The sequence below is a fragment of the Phasianus colchicus genome, chromosome Z, assembly GCF_987193195.1.
Source record: "Phasianus colchicus chromosome Z, bPhaCol1.hap1.1, whole genome shotgun sequence".
Classification (NCBI taxonomy): domain Eukaryota; kingdom Metazoa; phylum Chordata; class Aves; order Galliformes; family Phasianidae; genus Phasianus; species Phasianus colchicus.
Genome location: NC_143476.1, coordinates 31,080,361 through 31,095,454, shown reverse-complemented (window position 1 = coordinate 31,095,454; position 15,094 = coordinate 31,080,361). Strand labels below are relative to the sequence as shown.

Here is a 15,094-nt window from a genome sequence, read left to right as displayed (position 1 = left end):
TGTTAAAAACAATTCTGGCGCAGTGGGGAAAGAAAGAAAACAGTCTGAATATCCAACAGTATGTTGGCAGTATGCTTTCTTAGCCTTTGTTAAACCAGAAAGCAACAAGATCAGTGCACACGGTGATTAAATTTCACAGTGTTATTTCCAAGTTTCTTTTTAGAAACAAATAATGTCTTATTAACTAGGGAATTTGAGCTGTTGTAAATGCATATCAAGACTTTTTTTCTAGTTGCTAATAATGTATTGTTGTACTGATTCTTTTTCTACAGCACGTTCTTAAGAAGCTGCTGGCTATTACAGAACTGCTTCAACAAAAACAAAATCAGTATTCAGTGTCCAATAACATCAGGTAGCAGCCCTCTACCTGAATTCTGCATGGATCCAGCATGCCCAACATGGCAACTCACACCAGTATCACCTTCTTCTTGCTCTTGCCAAAAATAGCACACCCTGTCACATTCCCAGTGATGTGTGAACTATGCAAAAAGAAAACAAAGATTCTGTTGGTGAATGATTGTACCAGCAGCTTTTTAAGCTATCTGTGCAGGACGTTTGCACTTTTTTTCCACTTGGAAACAGTTTTCACAACCTCTGAGCCTTGGTGTACAGTTCACCTTCTGCAAAGAAAATGCTGTGACTGTGTCTTGAACTTTGAATATTACTTTCAACACCTCTAATTGCCAAAGTTTTGCTGTCTTGTTGGGAAAAAAAAATATCAACTGACAAGGAAAGAAATGTTTTGTCTTGACAGCTACATATAACTGGATAACATTTCTTACTGTAATTTCTGACTGGTTACAATAATTATGACTTCTGACTGTTTCAACCACTTTAACTTGTATTTACAGTTTCCAGGATTTGATGTTATGGTAGAAACAATCTTTACTGTACACTTTTATACCATACTGTTTCTCTTGCTGGAATCATGTTAAAAGAGAATATGCAGAATGGATCTCGTCAGCTTTATTTTTTGATGTGCCACTGATTCAGTCTGAAATAGTTCTTCCATCAAGGACTGTATATCCAGATAAATCACAATGCTTTTGTAAAATGTTTACAACAGTAAATAATTTGAATTCAGTAAATTTATTGATCATTGTATCAGACATGCATGCATTCATTAAACCATTTTATAAAATATGTATTGGTTGGTCTTTTGTGTACTGTAAGTCTACCGTGAATCTTATTTTTATACATGAAAAGTAAGTTTTTAAAATAAATCAAGCTGCAGATCAACTCTATGAAAACTGGCTAACTTTGGCTGCTGTGGGATTTTTTTCTCCTGTCTGCATACATGATTGTACTTTGAAGTGTACCCACTGTCTCTTTAATTCTGTAGCACCACTTTAGCGTTTAATATGAATCCTCAGAACAGTACTACCATACTGGTATGCAGTATAACAGACAGAAGCTAGGATTTGAGTAAGGGAAAGGAAAAATATTCAGTATGTACCTCTGAGTGGGCTCAGAGTGTGTTTCTGCATTCCTCATTCACAGCAACTTTTGGGACTGATCTGATAAGATGCTGAGAGTCACTGGCAGGACTAATGAGATAATCACATAACTCTTCTGTGTAATAGAAATGCAGCTGTTAAGGTATTGCACAGCATTTCCTGTCTATTAAACATTTTGCTTTTACTTTCTAATGTGTAAGAACTTCATCTGAGTCTCTGCTGTGACACACTTCCTTATATGTTCTCAAAATCTCCGATTGCTTTCTAGCTGCCTGTTAGCCTGACCTCAGAGCAGGCACTCTTGACTGCTATCCTACAGCATGCGTGGGACAAGTAGGGGATCAGGCCCAGCTAGCATGGGTTCATGAAAGGCAGGTTCTGCTTGCCAAATCTGATCACCTTCTATGACTGAGTGACCCACCTGGTGAATAAGGGAAAGGCTTCTGATGTGGTTTACCCAGACTTCAGCAAAGCCTTTGATGCTGGAGAAGCTGACAGCCCTTGGCCTGGACAGATACACCCTGTGCCTCACACAGAACTGGCTGGATGGCTGGGCCCAGAGGGCAATGTGAATGGAGTTAAATCTATTTAGAGACCAGTCATGAGTGGTGCTTCCCAGGGATGAGAATTAGGGGCCTGTCCTGTTTAAAATCTTTATCGATGACCTGAATGAGGGATTGAGCACATCCTTAGTATGTCTGCAGATGACACAAAGTTGGAGTAAAGTAGGGAGTCCCTGTACAGTGATTCTGGTCAGGCTGGATTGATGGGCTGTGGCCAGCTCTAAGAGGTTCAACAAGACTATTAGGTCCTGCACTTTGGTCACAACAACCCCATGCAAAGCTACAGGCTTAGGGCAGAGTGGCTGGAAAGCTGTAGAGTGGAGAAGAATCTGGGAGTGCTGATAGCCAGCTGAACACAAGCCAGCAGTGCCCAGACAGCAAAAAGGCCAGCAGCATCCTGAATATCCTGAAATATTGTAGCTAGCAGGAGCAGAGGTGATTGTTACCCATATTCAACACAGGTAAGGCTGCAACTCAAGTACTGTGTTCCTCATTTTTGGGCCCCTCACTACAAGAAAGATACTGAGGCAATGAGTATGCCCAAGAAAGGGCAACAAAGCTGGCAAACAGTCAGGAGCACAAGCCTCAGAACATAGTAAGGTCTGGTCAAGTCCATTTTAAATTGCAGCTCATAGGAAAAATGAAGTAACGACACTGTTTTCTTCACTACTAGGCTTTCCTGCTTATATAACACAGTGAAGTAATTAATTAAAATACAGAAGCCACAGGGCCAGTTTATAACTTTTTTTTTAAATGCTCTGCTAGCAGGTTACAGCTAGTTCAGAACATACTAAGGATGGCCCAATAAAAGGTGTTTCAGTTAAATCACTCTTCCTTTAGCTACTAAATACTGTGTAAATGGTGACGCCTTCTGAGGTAAAGCTAAGATAGGTTGAGCAGTCAGGGAAGAAAAGCAGCTTTGCCACTGTTACTGAAGAATGAATTGTCAAAAGCATACTGTCTAGAGTAGGTCATTTTTAAAATGTGCTTGGCTGGGTATTAGCAGTATAACACAGTTAAACTGTTAAAACAACTCTGAAGAACAGATTAGCATCTGTTTATATTAATAAAAAAAAAACAACAACAATGAAAATAAATCTAGGAAAAGCCCAGAGTTACATTTAGGTAAATGTATTAGAACACATGCAGTTCCCGAAACCAGCATATGAAAAAGAAGTAGTTTGCCTTACATTTAGAAACAGCAAAACTACACCAGAAGATCTTTTCAATTATTTTGGTGGGGTGCCCCAAACAAGGTTAGTAAGAGCAACCTAGTCTGAGAGCATAGCCGCAGGAAGAGGAAATAGAGTAAGAGACAAGTCACAAAACCACAAACCATACTTTTAGTATGATAATTGATGTGGCTGCAGCCCTTAGTACACTTGAGAAGAGCTTCTCAAATACAAAAAAAAAATGTTATGAGCAAGGTTGCGTTCTTCTAGCAGTTTCAGTGGCAAGCCTGAGAAGAGGGCAGCAGCACATCTTGCTCTCAAATACTTAAGCATTTATTAGCAGATCTGTGTTGTGCATGTATTTAACGACTCTGCTAAATGCCAGAATTGACATTAGGTACTGCTGTGCTATAAGCCAATTCTCAAGTTGCATCTGAAAGTGCTCCTAAACCAAAACTTGAATACTTCTTACTGACCCTGGATGATGAGAGGTTTTTAAATGGAGGTACAATTAACTAAAATTTAAAATAAATGTTTTAATGCAAAGAAATTAAGTAATAAAAAAATAACTCATGGTTCTAAAAAACAGGTCTAAAAAACAGGTCTAAAAAACCTTCAGTAAGCAGGTTCACGTGTGTCACTGAACAGTAAGCACGGGAATAGGCTTCACAAGTCCCCAAGGTCTTCATCGGTCCATTCTTCCTAAGGGAAGGAAAACAACAGTGTCTTTTTACAGTAAGGTGACCAAGCAATACAAAACTGTGCACATGATAGTGCTGCATGTAGTAACAGTAATATCTTTTATGTATGCTGCTTAAAGAGAGTTCAAGTAATACAACCAACTTCACATTAATCTCTACACTGTGCCTATTGCAAGTAAATGACTTAAACAGCACGTTTAAAATTATTTTAGAACACACACTTTGTCTTCTTGAGAGGGATGTATTTCTGCCAAAACACTAGTGCAAAAGCAGCACGTTAATGACTGACAATACCCTTCTTGCATACTGACAACCTTCTTGCTCCTGACAACCAGCAAGAAACAATGTCATTCTTAGTTAACATGTAAGACCAAGCTCCAAGTAGAAATACAAATTTTTTCAAGTCCTACATCACATGAATGTAGGCAGCTCTGAAAATAACGCCTCCCATTTATTTCCATGGAAACTACAAAAGATACAAAGAGCTGTTTGATAAGATACAATAATGCTGTTTGATACAAAACACTATTTTTTAACACAATCACCACCATAAGCTATGTATTTCCAAGACCAAAAAACAAGAGCCTGCATGCCATGCTTGTAACTATTTTGCAAGCAGGTATTCCACTTAGGCTCTGTATCATGCACTGGCCACACAGGTACAGTGTGCAGGTGGAAAAAAAAACATGCAAACCCTGAGGAGAATAAAAGCAGGAGAGAGGCTGTAGTAGGGGAGAGAGAAGTGCACATCGAAGCTGGGGACGCCTTGCTGGCACTACCTATCGAGATTACTACCAGCATGTTCCTTCTCTCTTCTTTCAGCACTTTGCTATCTCTCAGGGGACACTAAGTATAGTGATTGCACTTGCTTAGGGAGTTTCTGCTTCCTGCTTATGGGCATTATCTAAAATGGATGCCTGTGTGTATGAGTGTGTGTTATGTTGAATTAAACCTATAATCCTCTGTGCTGCTCTAAGTGCAATTTGCTTGCATCTGCTCCTCAGACATCCCATCTCTCAGATCTAAAGGTACCCTGAAAGAGCATCCAACAAGTTCTTTATACATCCAAAAACCCACCCTTCAAATCTGTATCTTTCCAAGTTAGAAATAAGAATGAACTGTGGGATGATGTCAGACTTCCCATAAGTGCAGGTAGAGGACATCAATTGCCCTTCATCTACTCATGACATCACTCCCATCACAGACGGCCATTGGAATGGCCTACTCATCTAGAGTACCACACGTCCAGGCCTGGGGTCCTGAGCACAAGAAAGGCTGGAGCACCTCTCCTAGGAAGACAACTTGAGAGGGCTAGGCTAGTCCAGCCTAGAGAAAAGATGACACGGGGGAGACCTCATCATGGCTTTCCAGTACTTTAAATTAGCTTATAATCATGAGGGAGACGGACTTTAATTGGTCTGGTAGTGATAGGACGAGAGGAAATGGTTTATAAATAAGAGAAGGGAGATTTACATTAGACGTTTGAAAAACTTGAAAAATATTCTGAGCAACTTTTGTAACAACATGAGAGGCAGAAGTTTGTCTCAACAATCTGCCGTTTTGCCAGTTATTACTGAGTGAAAAAGTAATTACCTGTACAATACATTAACTGACCTCGTCCATTTTAGGCTTTTTTGAATTATATTCATTGTCTTCACCAATCTTCCTCTTCTTCCTAAGCCCCAAAAAAACAAGCTTTAATTACTTTTAGAGTCAGACTCATTATCTGGCTGCAATATTTTAGATTAGTTTATGAACAAATTTGTCACATTAAAGAAAAAAGCTATCAAAATCCAAAATAACAGCCTACTAGAAGTTCACAATGGGTTCTAAAATGAAAAGAGCAGATAGAAAATGTTAGCAAGTCATTTACCTGCAACATCATTCTTAAGAAAGCATTAACTCCTTACAGAATTCACATAATTCTGAAGACCATGATCCTCAAGACATATGAGAGCATATTTAGAAGCCACTCAGGATTCCAGTTTTGTGTTAAAAAATAAGCACCACTAGGGCCTGCAATGCAAATCAGCATAGAATGTATTTAAGCAATGTTTAACTACCTGAACCTGAGAACCAAGAATTTGAACTCTTTGAACCAAGAAACTGAACTCTTACATTATGTTAACATGTTTTCATTTTCATTTACTGCAAGACCAGTGTGAAGTAATGTTTCCACAGCATTAGGGTTTTTGTTGTTGTTCTTGTTTTTTTTTAAGAGAAGGAAAAATAGGGAAGGGAAGGAGAAAGAGGGATAACACATTACAGAGTAGTATCTACTTACATGTTAGCGTTAAGTGAAAGCTCCGGGCTGTGACACTTCTCTAACTTCTGTTTTAGAGTTGCAATCTCTTCAGGTCTTGGAAGTTCATACTTCTTTATAAGATTTTTCATGCCTGCAGTGGCAACAACACATCTCTAAGCAAATTAGGTAACTCCTGTTTCATACACTGAACTACACAATGTCAGTATCAATCAGTAGTGTGGCTATTTTCATGGCTTATCCCTTGTATCTATGCTTCAAATATTGTTTCATCTTCTTTCTCTCAAACTTCTGCTAGATTTTGAAAATATTGTTACTTATTTTCTAAAACAGACTTCAACAAGCTATAAGGCAAGTATTACAACAGATGAAACAGAGAGCTTTCCAAATAAAGTCCTTGTATTTTTCACAGCAAGCGGTAGGTATCCCAGGTACTGACTTCTCCAGCTCACAAAACATTTGCTTATGAAACTTTCCATCTAAACAGAGCACTCCAACTTTGGAGAATCCAAGATTACATACAAATGACTTGACTATCATCTTACCACAGTGGTTTCATTCTAAATAACATCAAGATACACCAGAAGCTCAGAATTGAGAACTACATTAAACAGGTTGTCAGCATCACAGGTTTGGATTTCAAAGGAAATTACAGAATTCACACTGCTCTGCTAGCAAGTTTCAAAATAGGCAATTTTTATATTCAGCACTGAACCTTATTCTTAAAAAAGTTTGTCTTGCGAGAAAGAAAATCAAACTTACAACTGCTACAGAGGAAACATGACCTCCTCTACCACCACTTCTATGTAAAACAAGTTATCTACAGACTTAGCACCTCCGCTGCTTCAAAACGTTTTGCTTGTCATCCTGTGTTTGCAGAAGAGCAGCCTCTAGGGTAAAGCTATCTTCCACAGCACTGCAAGTGAAAGTTATGTGATCCCAAAGTTCCCTCTGCGTTTTACTAACAGAAACCAGAAGATTAAATGAGCTTTTTTGGTTTTTTTTTTTTTACTCAGCAAGAAGAGAGAGGGGAAAACACCTCAAGCATTATAAATTCAACTGAATTTATAAATTGAACTGTAGACCTTGGTGACTTGTATTCACTACTGAAATTGGCCTACTTAATGGGCTGGATTTTTATTTTTAAATACTAACACTCTCCCATTCTAAATACATGCATTAGCTTAGAATATTAAGAGAAGTGATAACGTAAAATTCCATCTATTCCATTACTCCAAACCTGTCAATTAAAAAAGGTAATAATCCACTTCCACTGTCCTAACTAAACCAAACCATGCTACCATTCTTGGTGTTTTATATAATGTACTTACTTTGTTTTGCATAAGCAAACCTAAGCTTTTGAACTATCTTTATGGCTACAAAATAAAGTGAGTTACAAATCCTGGCAGATCACTTATCACTTAGCTAACAAGTCATCCTCTAGTGGTAGAAGCAGTTATCTGCAGGCTTTTGTCAAAAGCTATACTCTCAAGTCAGTGAATGGAAAAAAGCTATTCACCCAAGACTTACACAAAAACATTACCTAGTGCCCAAAACAGATTTCTCACTTTTGAAAGTAAATCAGTTACTAACAATTCATTACAACATACATGATTTGAGAATCACCAGGTCCTCTGCTATTTTAATTTCATTTGTTTAACATCAAAGGTAACTGAGTGCCTTTCCCCCCTGCATCCATCAAGTAGGAAGTTCACCCTATTGCCAATGTTTTAATTATCTTCTGCAAACCTTGATGAGAAGAAAGCCATTTGAAGTACACTTTTTTTCAAAAAGCAAAAGCTTTAAGTGAAAAAGGTTTGGGGTTGATTTTTTTTTCTTTTTTTTTTTCCTCTTCAGAGATGCATTTTTTTCATATATACTTATTTAAATATTTACTTACTTTTCATGCCCTCCAGTATTTTGGCCAAGAATGTTTTGTTTTCTTTCAGCATAAAACACTCTGATAAATAACTGCAAAACAAAACAAAAGAATAAACTCTTAAAACAAACTGCTGTAACAATTTGAAACAGCTAGCTTTACTTAATAAAATGCATTATTTGTAATTTCTATCTGCTAAAGCTATATAATTCAATTTGATGAAAACACTTCTGTTGCACAAGTGCTATAAAGTGATAAAAAAGCAAGTTGTTCACTTGCAGCATTATTCTTCTACCAAGAACTTGACAAAAATATTTCCTAACCACATAAAGAACCAAAGGTACTGGCACTACAGAATTAAACAACTTAAGTAAGGAATTCTTGTTTAAAGAATTAAACAAATTAAGTAAGGCTTTATTTACATGATTCTATGAAGTATCACACTACTATCAGCTATATATATATATGCCAGTATGACTACTGGCAAAGCAAATGCTACAGAAGAGCTCTCTTCGTGCAGATCAACTGACAGGAAAGCTTGCAAGATGAAACTGCTTCTTCTGGCAGTGAGTTTGACCACTGAAAACAAATCCCAAGCGCTCAGAGTCTATGTGCACCGTCCTCTCAGATTCAAACTTCCTTTTAGTAAGAAACACAACATAGCAGAGGAACACTATTACAGAAGTATTTATCACATTCCAGTGTTAAAGAAAAAGGAATTTAAGTTTCCTCAGAAGTGCACTTAAGTAACGAGACAATACTGAACATATTCTACACGGCTTCTGAGTAAAAACATGAAATTTGGAGTGATTTCACTTTTAGCTTTAGCATTTGCTTTCTCACTTGTGCTTCCAAACCTTAAAGCAAAATAAAACAAGAAAAAAAATAAGACGCACACACCACCTGGCCAAAACCACAAAATACATGAGCAGGAATCTTTGCCAACATCACTTTTTTTTTTTTCCTTGCTGGGAAACAAAACCGTAGATAAAATTCAGGGCTCAGTCTGTGCAAAGTTACAATTTATTCAGCTCTATCAGTTGCAGCTCACAGCTCTCTGATTCACCAGCCACCATGAAGACAGTAACTTTGTAAGCTGAGATCTGCCCAGTTTATAACACCTACTCTTGTGCAACTTTAAATACATTTTTGTGCTGACCCCGTAACTGAACCCAATATTTGCCAGAGCACAGTTGCAGGTTTTTTTCTGAATTTGTAACTTTTTGAATACAAACACTGACACTGTAGGAGGAAGAGATTTTCAAACCTCCAAAACTCTATCCTAACCTAAACCTGTCATTTGTACAGGGCAGTTGGAAAATAAGTTATTTAGAATTAATAATCTAGAAGTTAAACAGAATTGTTTTACTTTATTATCAGCCCTCGTGACTGCAGCATTGTACTCTTGATGCAAAACACTCAAATAGAGTATCATGTGGTTATAAAAATCCAAATACAGTCAATGTAATTGTATTTCTAAAGAAAAAAGGTCACTTCAGTCCTCAAGCAAAATAAATTATGTCTTTCAGCAACAGTATCAAAGCATTTCATCACAGCTTTGCAAGTAGTAGACAGGCCACTCAGAAGAACAGTGTCTTAACATTAGTCTACTTCCAGGGAAACTCAAAGCTCAAGTACATCACTTACAGTTTCTGCGTTCTTATCAGCCATCAGTTCAGAATATTATTTGACCCCACAACCTTAGACATCTCTGAAATCTTAAAAACCTTATTTTTTTTCTTTCAACGATTCTGCATGTATTTCATACTCTCATTTCCTATTGTATTTCCAGCTTCTTGACTTCAGTCTTCGGGATTAAAACATTATCATTATTGTTTTAGTTTTGAAGCACACTTAAAGAATGTAGCAGATTGTTAACTATAAATAAATACATATTTGTACTAGCCAAGAATGTTTAGAGCAAAACAATTCTACAGAAGACACAAACAAAACTTTCAAAGAAAATGAAAGACTACCTTTCTATATTAATTCCCGCTCTTGAAGCACTAGATACTATAGCAGCAAGAGCTATCTGTGAGGGAGTGAAGAGCAGATACGCATCTGTCAGAGCCACTCGATTGAGGAAGTCATCAGCTGTTTTCCTTAAAACTTCAGGATTTTCCAGCAGTGGGTACCGAGTCTAGGAAATATTTAGGAAAGTTAAGCAGCTATTCCTGTTACAGTTAGTGAGCTCATCACACAAAAGTCAACAATTTTCTGTAAAGCAGAAGAGTGACAAGGCATCTCATTCCAAAAATATTAAAAGACCACAACAAAACACACCTCCTTTCAGATAGTTTCTGCCTATCACTTTAGAATCTACACCTTTATGAGCACAGAAACAAAAGCATAAAATCCGTATTTGTATTACATTAAAATATGAAGAACATAGCAGATCAAACGGCATTACCTTCAAATCAATTAGAATTCCCTCAAACGGTCTGTATGGATTGTGTACAATAAGATGGAAGTTCAACTGCTGAATAAGCAGCAGTTCATATTCCAGTATCTGTTCAAGAGCTTTTTCTTGCCCAAGAAGGCTTTCTCGAAGGTTACCAACAAATTGAGCGCTGGACACGTTAAACTCATCTACTTTACAGGCTAAGAATGCACATGTTAGCCTTGAGTAGTTTGGGAGAAAGAAAAAAAAGCAAGCAATTAATACATGCAGCATTCATCCTTTTATCAAAAGTTCTGTGCAGCTTTATTATTATTTCAAAATTTTTTGAAGTACTATATTAAGAACATAATAAACTTTTCCAAGTGGAAATGGAAAGTAACCACACTTTTTGCATTTAAGGTCTCCAATTTCCTTTCCTATTTTGTTCATATCTTAACAAATAAAGTAATACTTCTATTGTCCTGACTGGTACAGTAACTCACAATGTGTTGAAAACTCACATTATTATCCGTGGATGATACTCCATCACTGAGTTATTGAGATAAAAACGTTTGAAATACATGCAAGCTGTTCCCTTAAATTTTAAAAAGAGAAGGGAAGAGTTAAACACAGAAGTAAAAATGGATTAAGAAACAATAATAATAAAAATCATAAAACAGAGAAAGTCTGAATGCATACTACTGTCATACAAGATACACAAGCACACTAAAATTCACAGAATGCCATGTCATTCAAAGTGTAATTCATTTATGCATGCAAAAACAGCAGTTTTACACAATTTTTAGATGTTTATTCAAGAACAATATGCAAACAGTCTAGAATACCTTCATTACAATCTCTTCTCATATTAAAATTAAATGCTTCAGTCTGTCAGTGCCAAGTTTCCAAGTTAATGTAAACTCCATCAGCAGAGATCAAGTATTTCCAGCCTCTTTCTAGCGAAGCTAGACTCAGCACATGCACCTCACGGGGCCCAATTCTCAAATGTAAGGATGGGGTTCACATACTACTACTGTGACACGGCCAAAGCGCATGCAGACAAGACGCTCACTGTTTTTGTTATTCACCACAGCAGCCAAAAAGAGGGACTACCGGAGGGACGCTTCTGAACAACAAGCTGGAAAGTGAAGCACGATTCAACTCCCTGCTTCAGCTGTAAGCCTCCTTCCTCCCTCCCAATGCACTCAAGTTACTGAACAACTCAATTTTTCACCGAGAGGACAGTGAGGCCCTGGCACAGCCGCACCGGGAGCCGCTCAGGACCAGGGCGGAGGGGCCCTGTGCAGCCTGAGCTGTGGGGGCAGCCCCCTCCCACAGCGGGGGGGGAGGGCCGGACGGGCTGTGAGAGCCCTTCCAAACCAAACCAAACCGGAGGCAGGCCCACCGGGTTCAACTCCCGCAGGACCACTAAGGAAACCACGCTTTGGCAGAGCCGCGAGGAAGCAGGGAGCGCCTCGCGACGGACCGCTTCTGCTTACCACTACAGAGCGCGGCATGGCAGGCTTGAAGACGGCGCAGAAATCCAGCAGCCTCTTCTCGTAGTACTTGCATATCGCCAGCTCCTCGTGGGCCTCCAGCAGGAAGGAGTCAGCCTGCTGCACCTGGGGGAAAGACGCCGATCCGAAGAGGCCCGGCCCGGAGCCGCCCCTCTCCCCCGGCGGCCCAGCAGAGGCGGCCCAGCCCGTCCCCTCCCCCCCCCGCGCCGCACCTTCCCGCCGGCCACGGCTTTGCTGCGAAATTTTCGGTTGGCATCGGCCCGGCTCCGCGTCAGATCCTCCTCGCTTCGGAAGGTCCAGTACCGCCGTTGCGTGCTGCTGTAGAACATGGCTTCCCCGCCGCCAACCGGCCGCCAAGGGCGGACCGAACCGCAGCGCGCACCGCGGAGCGCTCGCTGGGAGCCGTAGCGAGGAACAATGCAGCACGCATCATGGCGGCGCTCGGGGGGGGGGGAAAGATGGCGGCGCTCGGGGGCGGGGAAAGATGGCGGCGGGGGCTGGGTGGGCCGCGCGGGCTGTGGGGAGCGTGTGAGGGTGTCTGGGCTGTCCGGGCGTCGGCTGGTTAAAGTGAGCCGGGGGGTTTTTGGGGGTAAGCGTGGGAAGAAAACCAACTGGCTGCAGATCTGGAACACCAAAAAAAAAAAAAAAAAAAGGCGGAAATGTTAATCTGCTGCCGGTGAGTCTCACCTCCGTGCCTGGGAAGATTATGGAACAGATCCTCCTGGACAATATGCTTGATCACATAAAGAACGAGCACGTGATCCTAGATAGCCAGCATGGCTTCACCAGGGGAAGGTCATGCTTAACTAATCTTGTGGCCTTCTATGATGGAGTGACGGCATTGGTGGACGAAGGGAAGGCAACTGATGTCATTTACCTGGACCTGAGCAAGGCCTTTGACATGGTCCCCCATCACATCCTCATCTCCAAACTGGAGGGAAGTGGATTTGACGGGTGGACAACTAGATGGATAAGCAATTGGTTGAAAGGCCGCAGACAGAGGGTGGTGGTCAATGGCTCTATGTCCAGGTGGAGGCCGGTAACGAGCGGTGTCCCTCAAGGGTCTGTCTTGGGACCGGTGCTCTTTAACATCTTTATTAATGACATCGATGAGGGAATGGAGTGCACCCTCAGCAAGTTTGCTGATGACACCAAGCTGAGTGGTGCAGTCGATACGGTGGAGGGAATGGAGGCCATTCAGAGGGACCTTGACAGGCTGGAAAGCTGGGCTCGGGTGAACCTAATGAGGTTCAATAAGGCAAAGTGCAAGGTTTTGCACTTGGGCCGGAAGAACCCCAGGCACCTGTACAGGCTGGGGGGAGTTGTCCTTGAGAGCAGCTCGGCAGAGAAAGACCTAGGGGTCCTGATAGATGAGAAACTTAACATGAGCCAGCAGTGCGCTCTGGCAGCCCGGAAAGCAAATGGGATCCTGGGCTCCATCAGGAGAGGGGTGGTCAGCAGGGATAGGGAGGTGATTGTCCCTCTCTACTCTGCTCTTGTGAGGCCCCATCTGGAGTACTGTGTTCAGGTGTGGAGCCCTCAGTACAAAAAAGACATGGAGATTTTGGAAAGGGTCCAGAGGAGGGCCACGAAGATGATCAGGGGGCTGGAGCACCTCCCCTATGAGGACAGGCTGAGGGAGTTGGGTTTGTTCAGCCTGGAGAAGAGAAGGTTGCGGGGCGACCTCATTGCAGCCTTTCAATATCTGAAGGGAACTTACTCCCAGGAGGGGAGTAAACTCTTCATAAGGGCTGACAATAGCAGGACACGGGGAAATGGTTTTAAGTTAAAAGAGGGAAGATTTAGGTTGGATGTTAGGGGGAAGTTTTTTACTAGGAGGGTGGTTAGGTCCTGGAACAGGCTGCCCAGGGATGTTGTGGATGCCCCGTCCTTGGAGGTGTTCAAGACCAGGTTGGACGAGGCTCTGGGCAACCTGATCTAGTAAAGGTGTATGTTTGGTGGCCCTGCTAGGCAGGGGGGTTGGAACTACATGATCCTTGAGGTCCCCTCCAACCCAGGTCATTCTGTGATTCTGTGATTCTGTGATCTTTCCATAAAACAAAATGCGAGCTTCGAGACGTGAGGGAATTGGGGTCTGGTCCGGAGCGAGTGCAGCTTGAAATATGTGCAGCTAAAGGAAAACTCAGAAATGAGTAATCTGCTTTTTCTTCTGATGATCACGCACTTAGAAGACTTGCTGCTGCTATGGTCGGACTTACGTTTTCATTTATTTGTTAATAATAAGCACAAAATCACAGAATATCCCCAGTTGGAAGGGACACGCGGGGATCACCCCATGCCCAGCCCTGGGCTCCACGTAGCACCATCGAAACGCCAGCCCTGTGTCTGAGTTCTGTCCAAACACTCCCTGACCTGCAGCGGCTGAGGCCGTGCCCACCGCCCTGTGCATCCCGTTCCACACCCACCGCCTGTGGCGCAGACCCTTTCCTTGACCCCCAGCTGCCCCTCCCCTGACACAGCTCCATGCCGTTCCCTCGGGCCCCGTCGCTGTCACACGGAGCAGAGCTCAGCGCTGATTCCCTCCTCCTGATGCAGCTTCCTGATTCCTTTTTTCAGGCTTCTCAAAACTGCTCAGAAGTATGCTAGAATGCTGTTTTGAATGCGCTTCATTTTCATTTTCATCAGTGTAGCTATGAAACCATGCAATCTATCAACATCAAATAGTGATACATGTAGGGGGGAAAATGTAAGGAATCATTTACGTTATGGCAAATGAAATCTCTTCAGGATTTTTCAATGAAATATTTCAGAACAAATGATGCTCTGGTGGTTCTTCTTTGTTCTCCTATATAATGCCGGGATTGGTGTCATTATTGCTAAATTGTATCCTGTAAGTTGATGTATATTCTCCATTAATATCCCTATGAAGGTGATTTAACAACTTGTCATGTTAGCTAGTCCTACCACTTTGCCAGTTGTATGCTTCTATCTGGTGTTTTACATATCTCCCTGATCCCAACGGAAAAGGACTTGGAGGTGCTGGTTGATGAAAAAATGATCTGGCAGTATGTTCTTGTCCTGGGCTGCATCAACAGGGGGGTAAAGGGAGGATTATCTTTTTCTTCTCTGCCTTCATGAGTAGTACTGGAGTACTACATCCAGGCCTGGGACTCCAGTTCAGGAAAGACGTGGAACTGTTGT

At 41.3% G+C, this 15,094-nt stretch overlaps 2 protein-coding genes across 5 annotated transcripts in view; one reads left to right on the top strand and one right to left on the bottom strand.

The window, feature by feature from the left end:
* Positions 1-845, top strand: part of RASA1 (RAS p21 protein activator 1) — a 59,400-nt gene extending 58,555 nt beyond the window's left edge. The window contains exon 25 of the mRNA XM_031609930.2: positions 273-845. Coding sequence (XP_031465790.2) covers positions 273-356 — 84 coding nt within the window. The 3' untranslated portion in view covers positions 357-845. The remainder of the gene's footprint in view (positions 1-272) is intronic.
* Positions 846-3,117: 2,272 nt separating this feature from the next.
* On the bottom strand, positions 3,118-12,381 carry CCNH (cyclin H). 4 transcript variants are annotated; one of them, XR_004169157.2, is made up of 10 exons: positions 12,145-12,381; positions 11,915-12,037; positions 10,937-11,010; positions 10,446-10,656; positions 10,012-10,175; positions 8,057-8,127; positions 6,178-6,289; positions 5,767-5,909; positions 5,508-5,568; positions 3,868-3,894 (listed from the first exon to the last, which is right to left on the bottom strand). XR_004169157.2 is itself a non-coding variant. In XM_031609931.2 (9 exons), exons 1-9 carry the CDS (start codon positions 12,259-12,261, stop codon positions 3,859-3,861), a joined length of 969 nt encoding a protein of 322 aa, XP_031465791.1. In that variant the 5' UTR covers positions 12,262-12,381; the 3' UTR covers positions 3,118-3,858. The 4 variants fall into 4 exon arrangements, 3 of the variants coding, with proteins under 3 accessions (XP_031465791.1, XP_089988803.1, XP_031465792.1); XM_031609931.2 differs by lacking the exon at positions 5,767-5,909 and having other exon boundaries at positions 3,118-3,894; XM_090132677.1 differs by lacking the exon at positions 5,767-5,909 and having other exon boundaries at positions 3,118-3,890.
* Positions 12,382-15,094: the final 2,713 nt, after the last annotated feature.

Excerpts from the sequence above, each read along its gene's own strand:
- CCNH (XM_090132677.1), bottom strand. The coding sequence starts at position 12,261 with ATGTTCTACAGCAGCACGCAACGGCGGTACTGGACCTTCCGAAGCGAG. Across the intron at positions 10,176-10,445 it reads GAATTCTAATTGATTTGAAG|ACTCGGTACCCACTGCTGGA; the intron begins GTAATGCCGTTT and ends AATATTTCCTAG. Across the intron at positions 8,128-10,011 it reads GCGGGAATTAATATAGAAAG|TTATTTATCAGAGTGTTTTA; the intron begins GTAGTCTTTCAT and ends TTTGTTTTGCAG.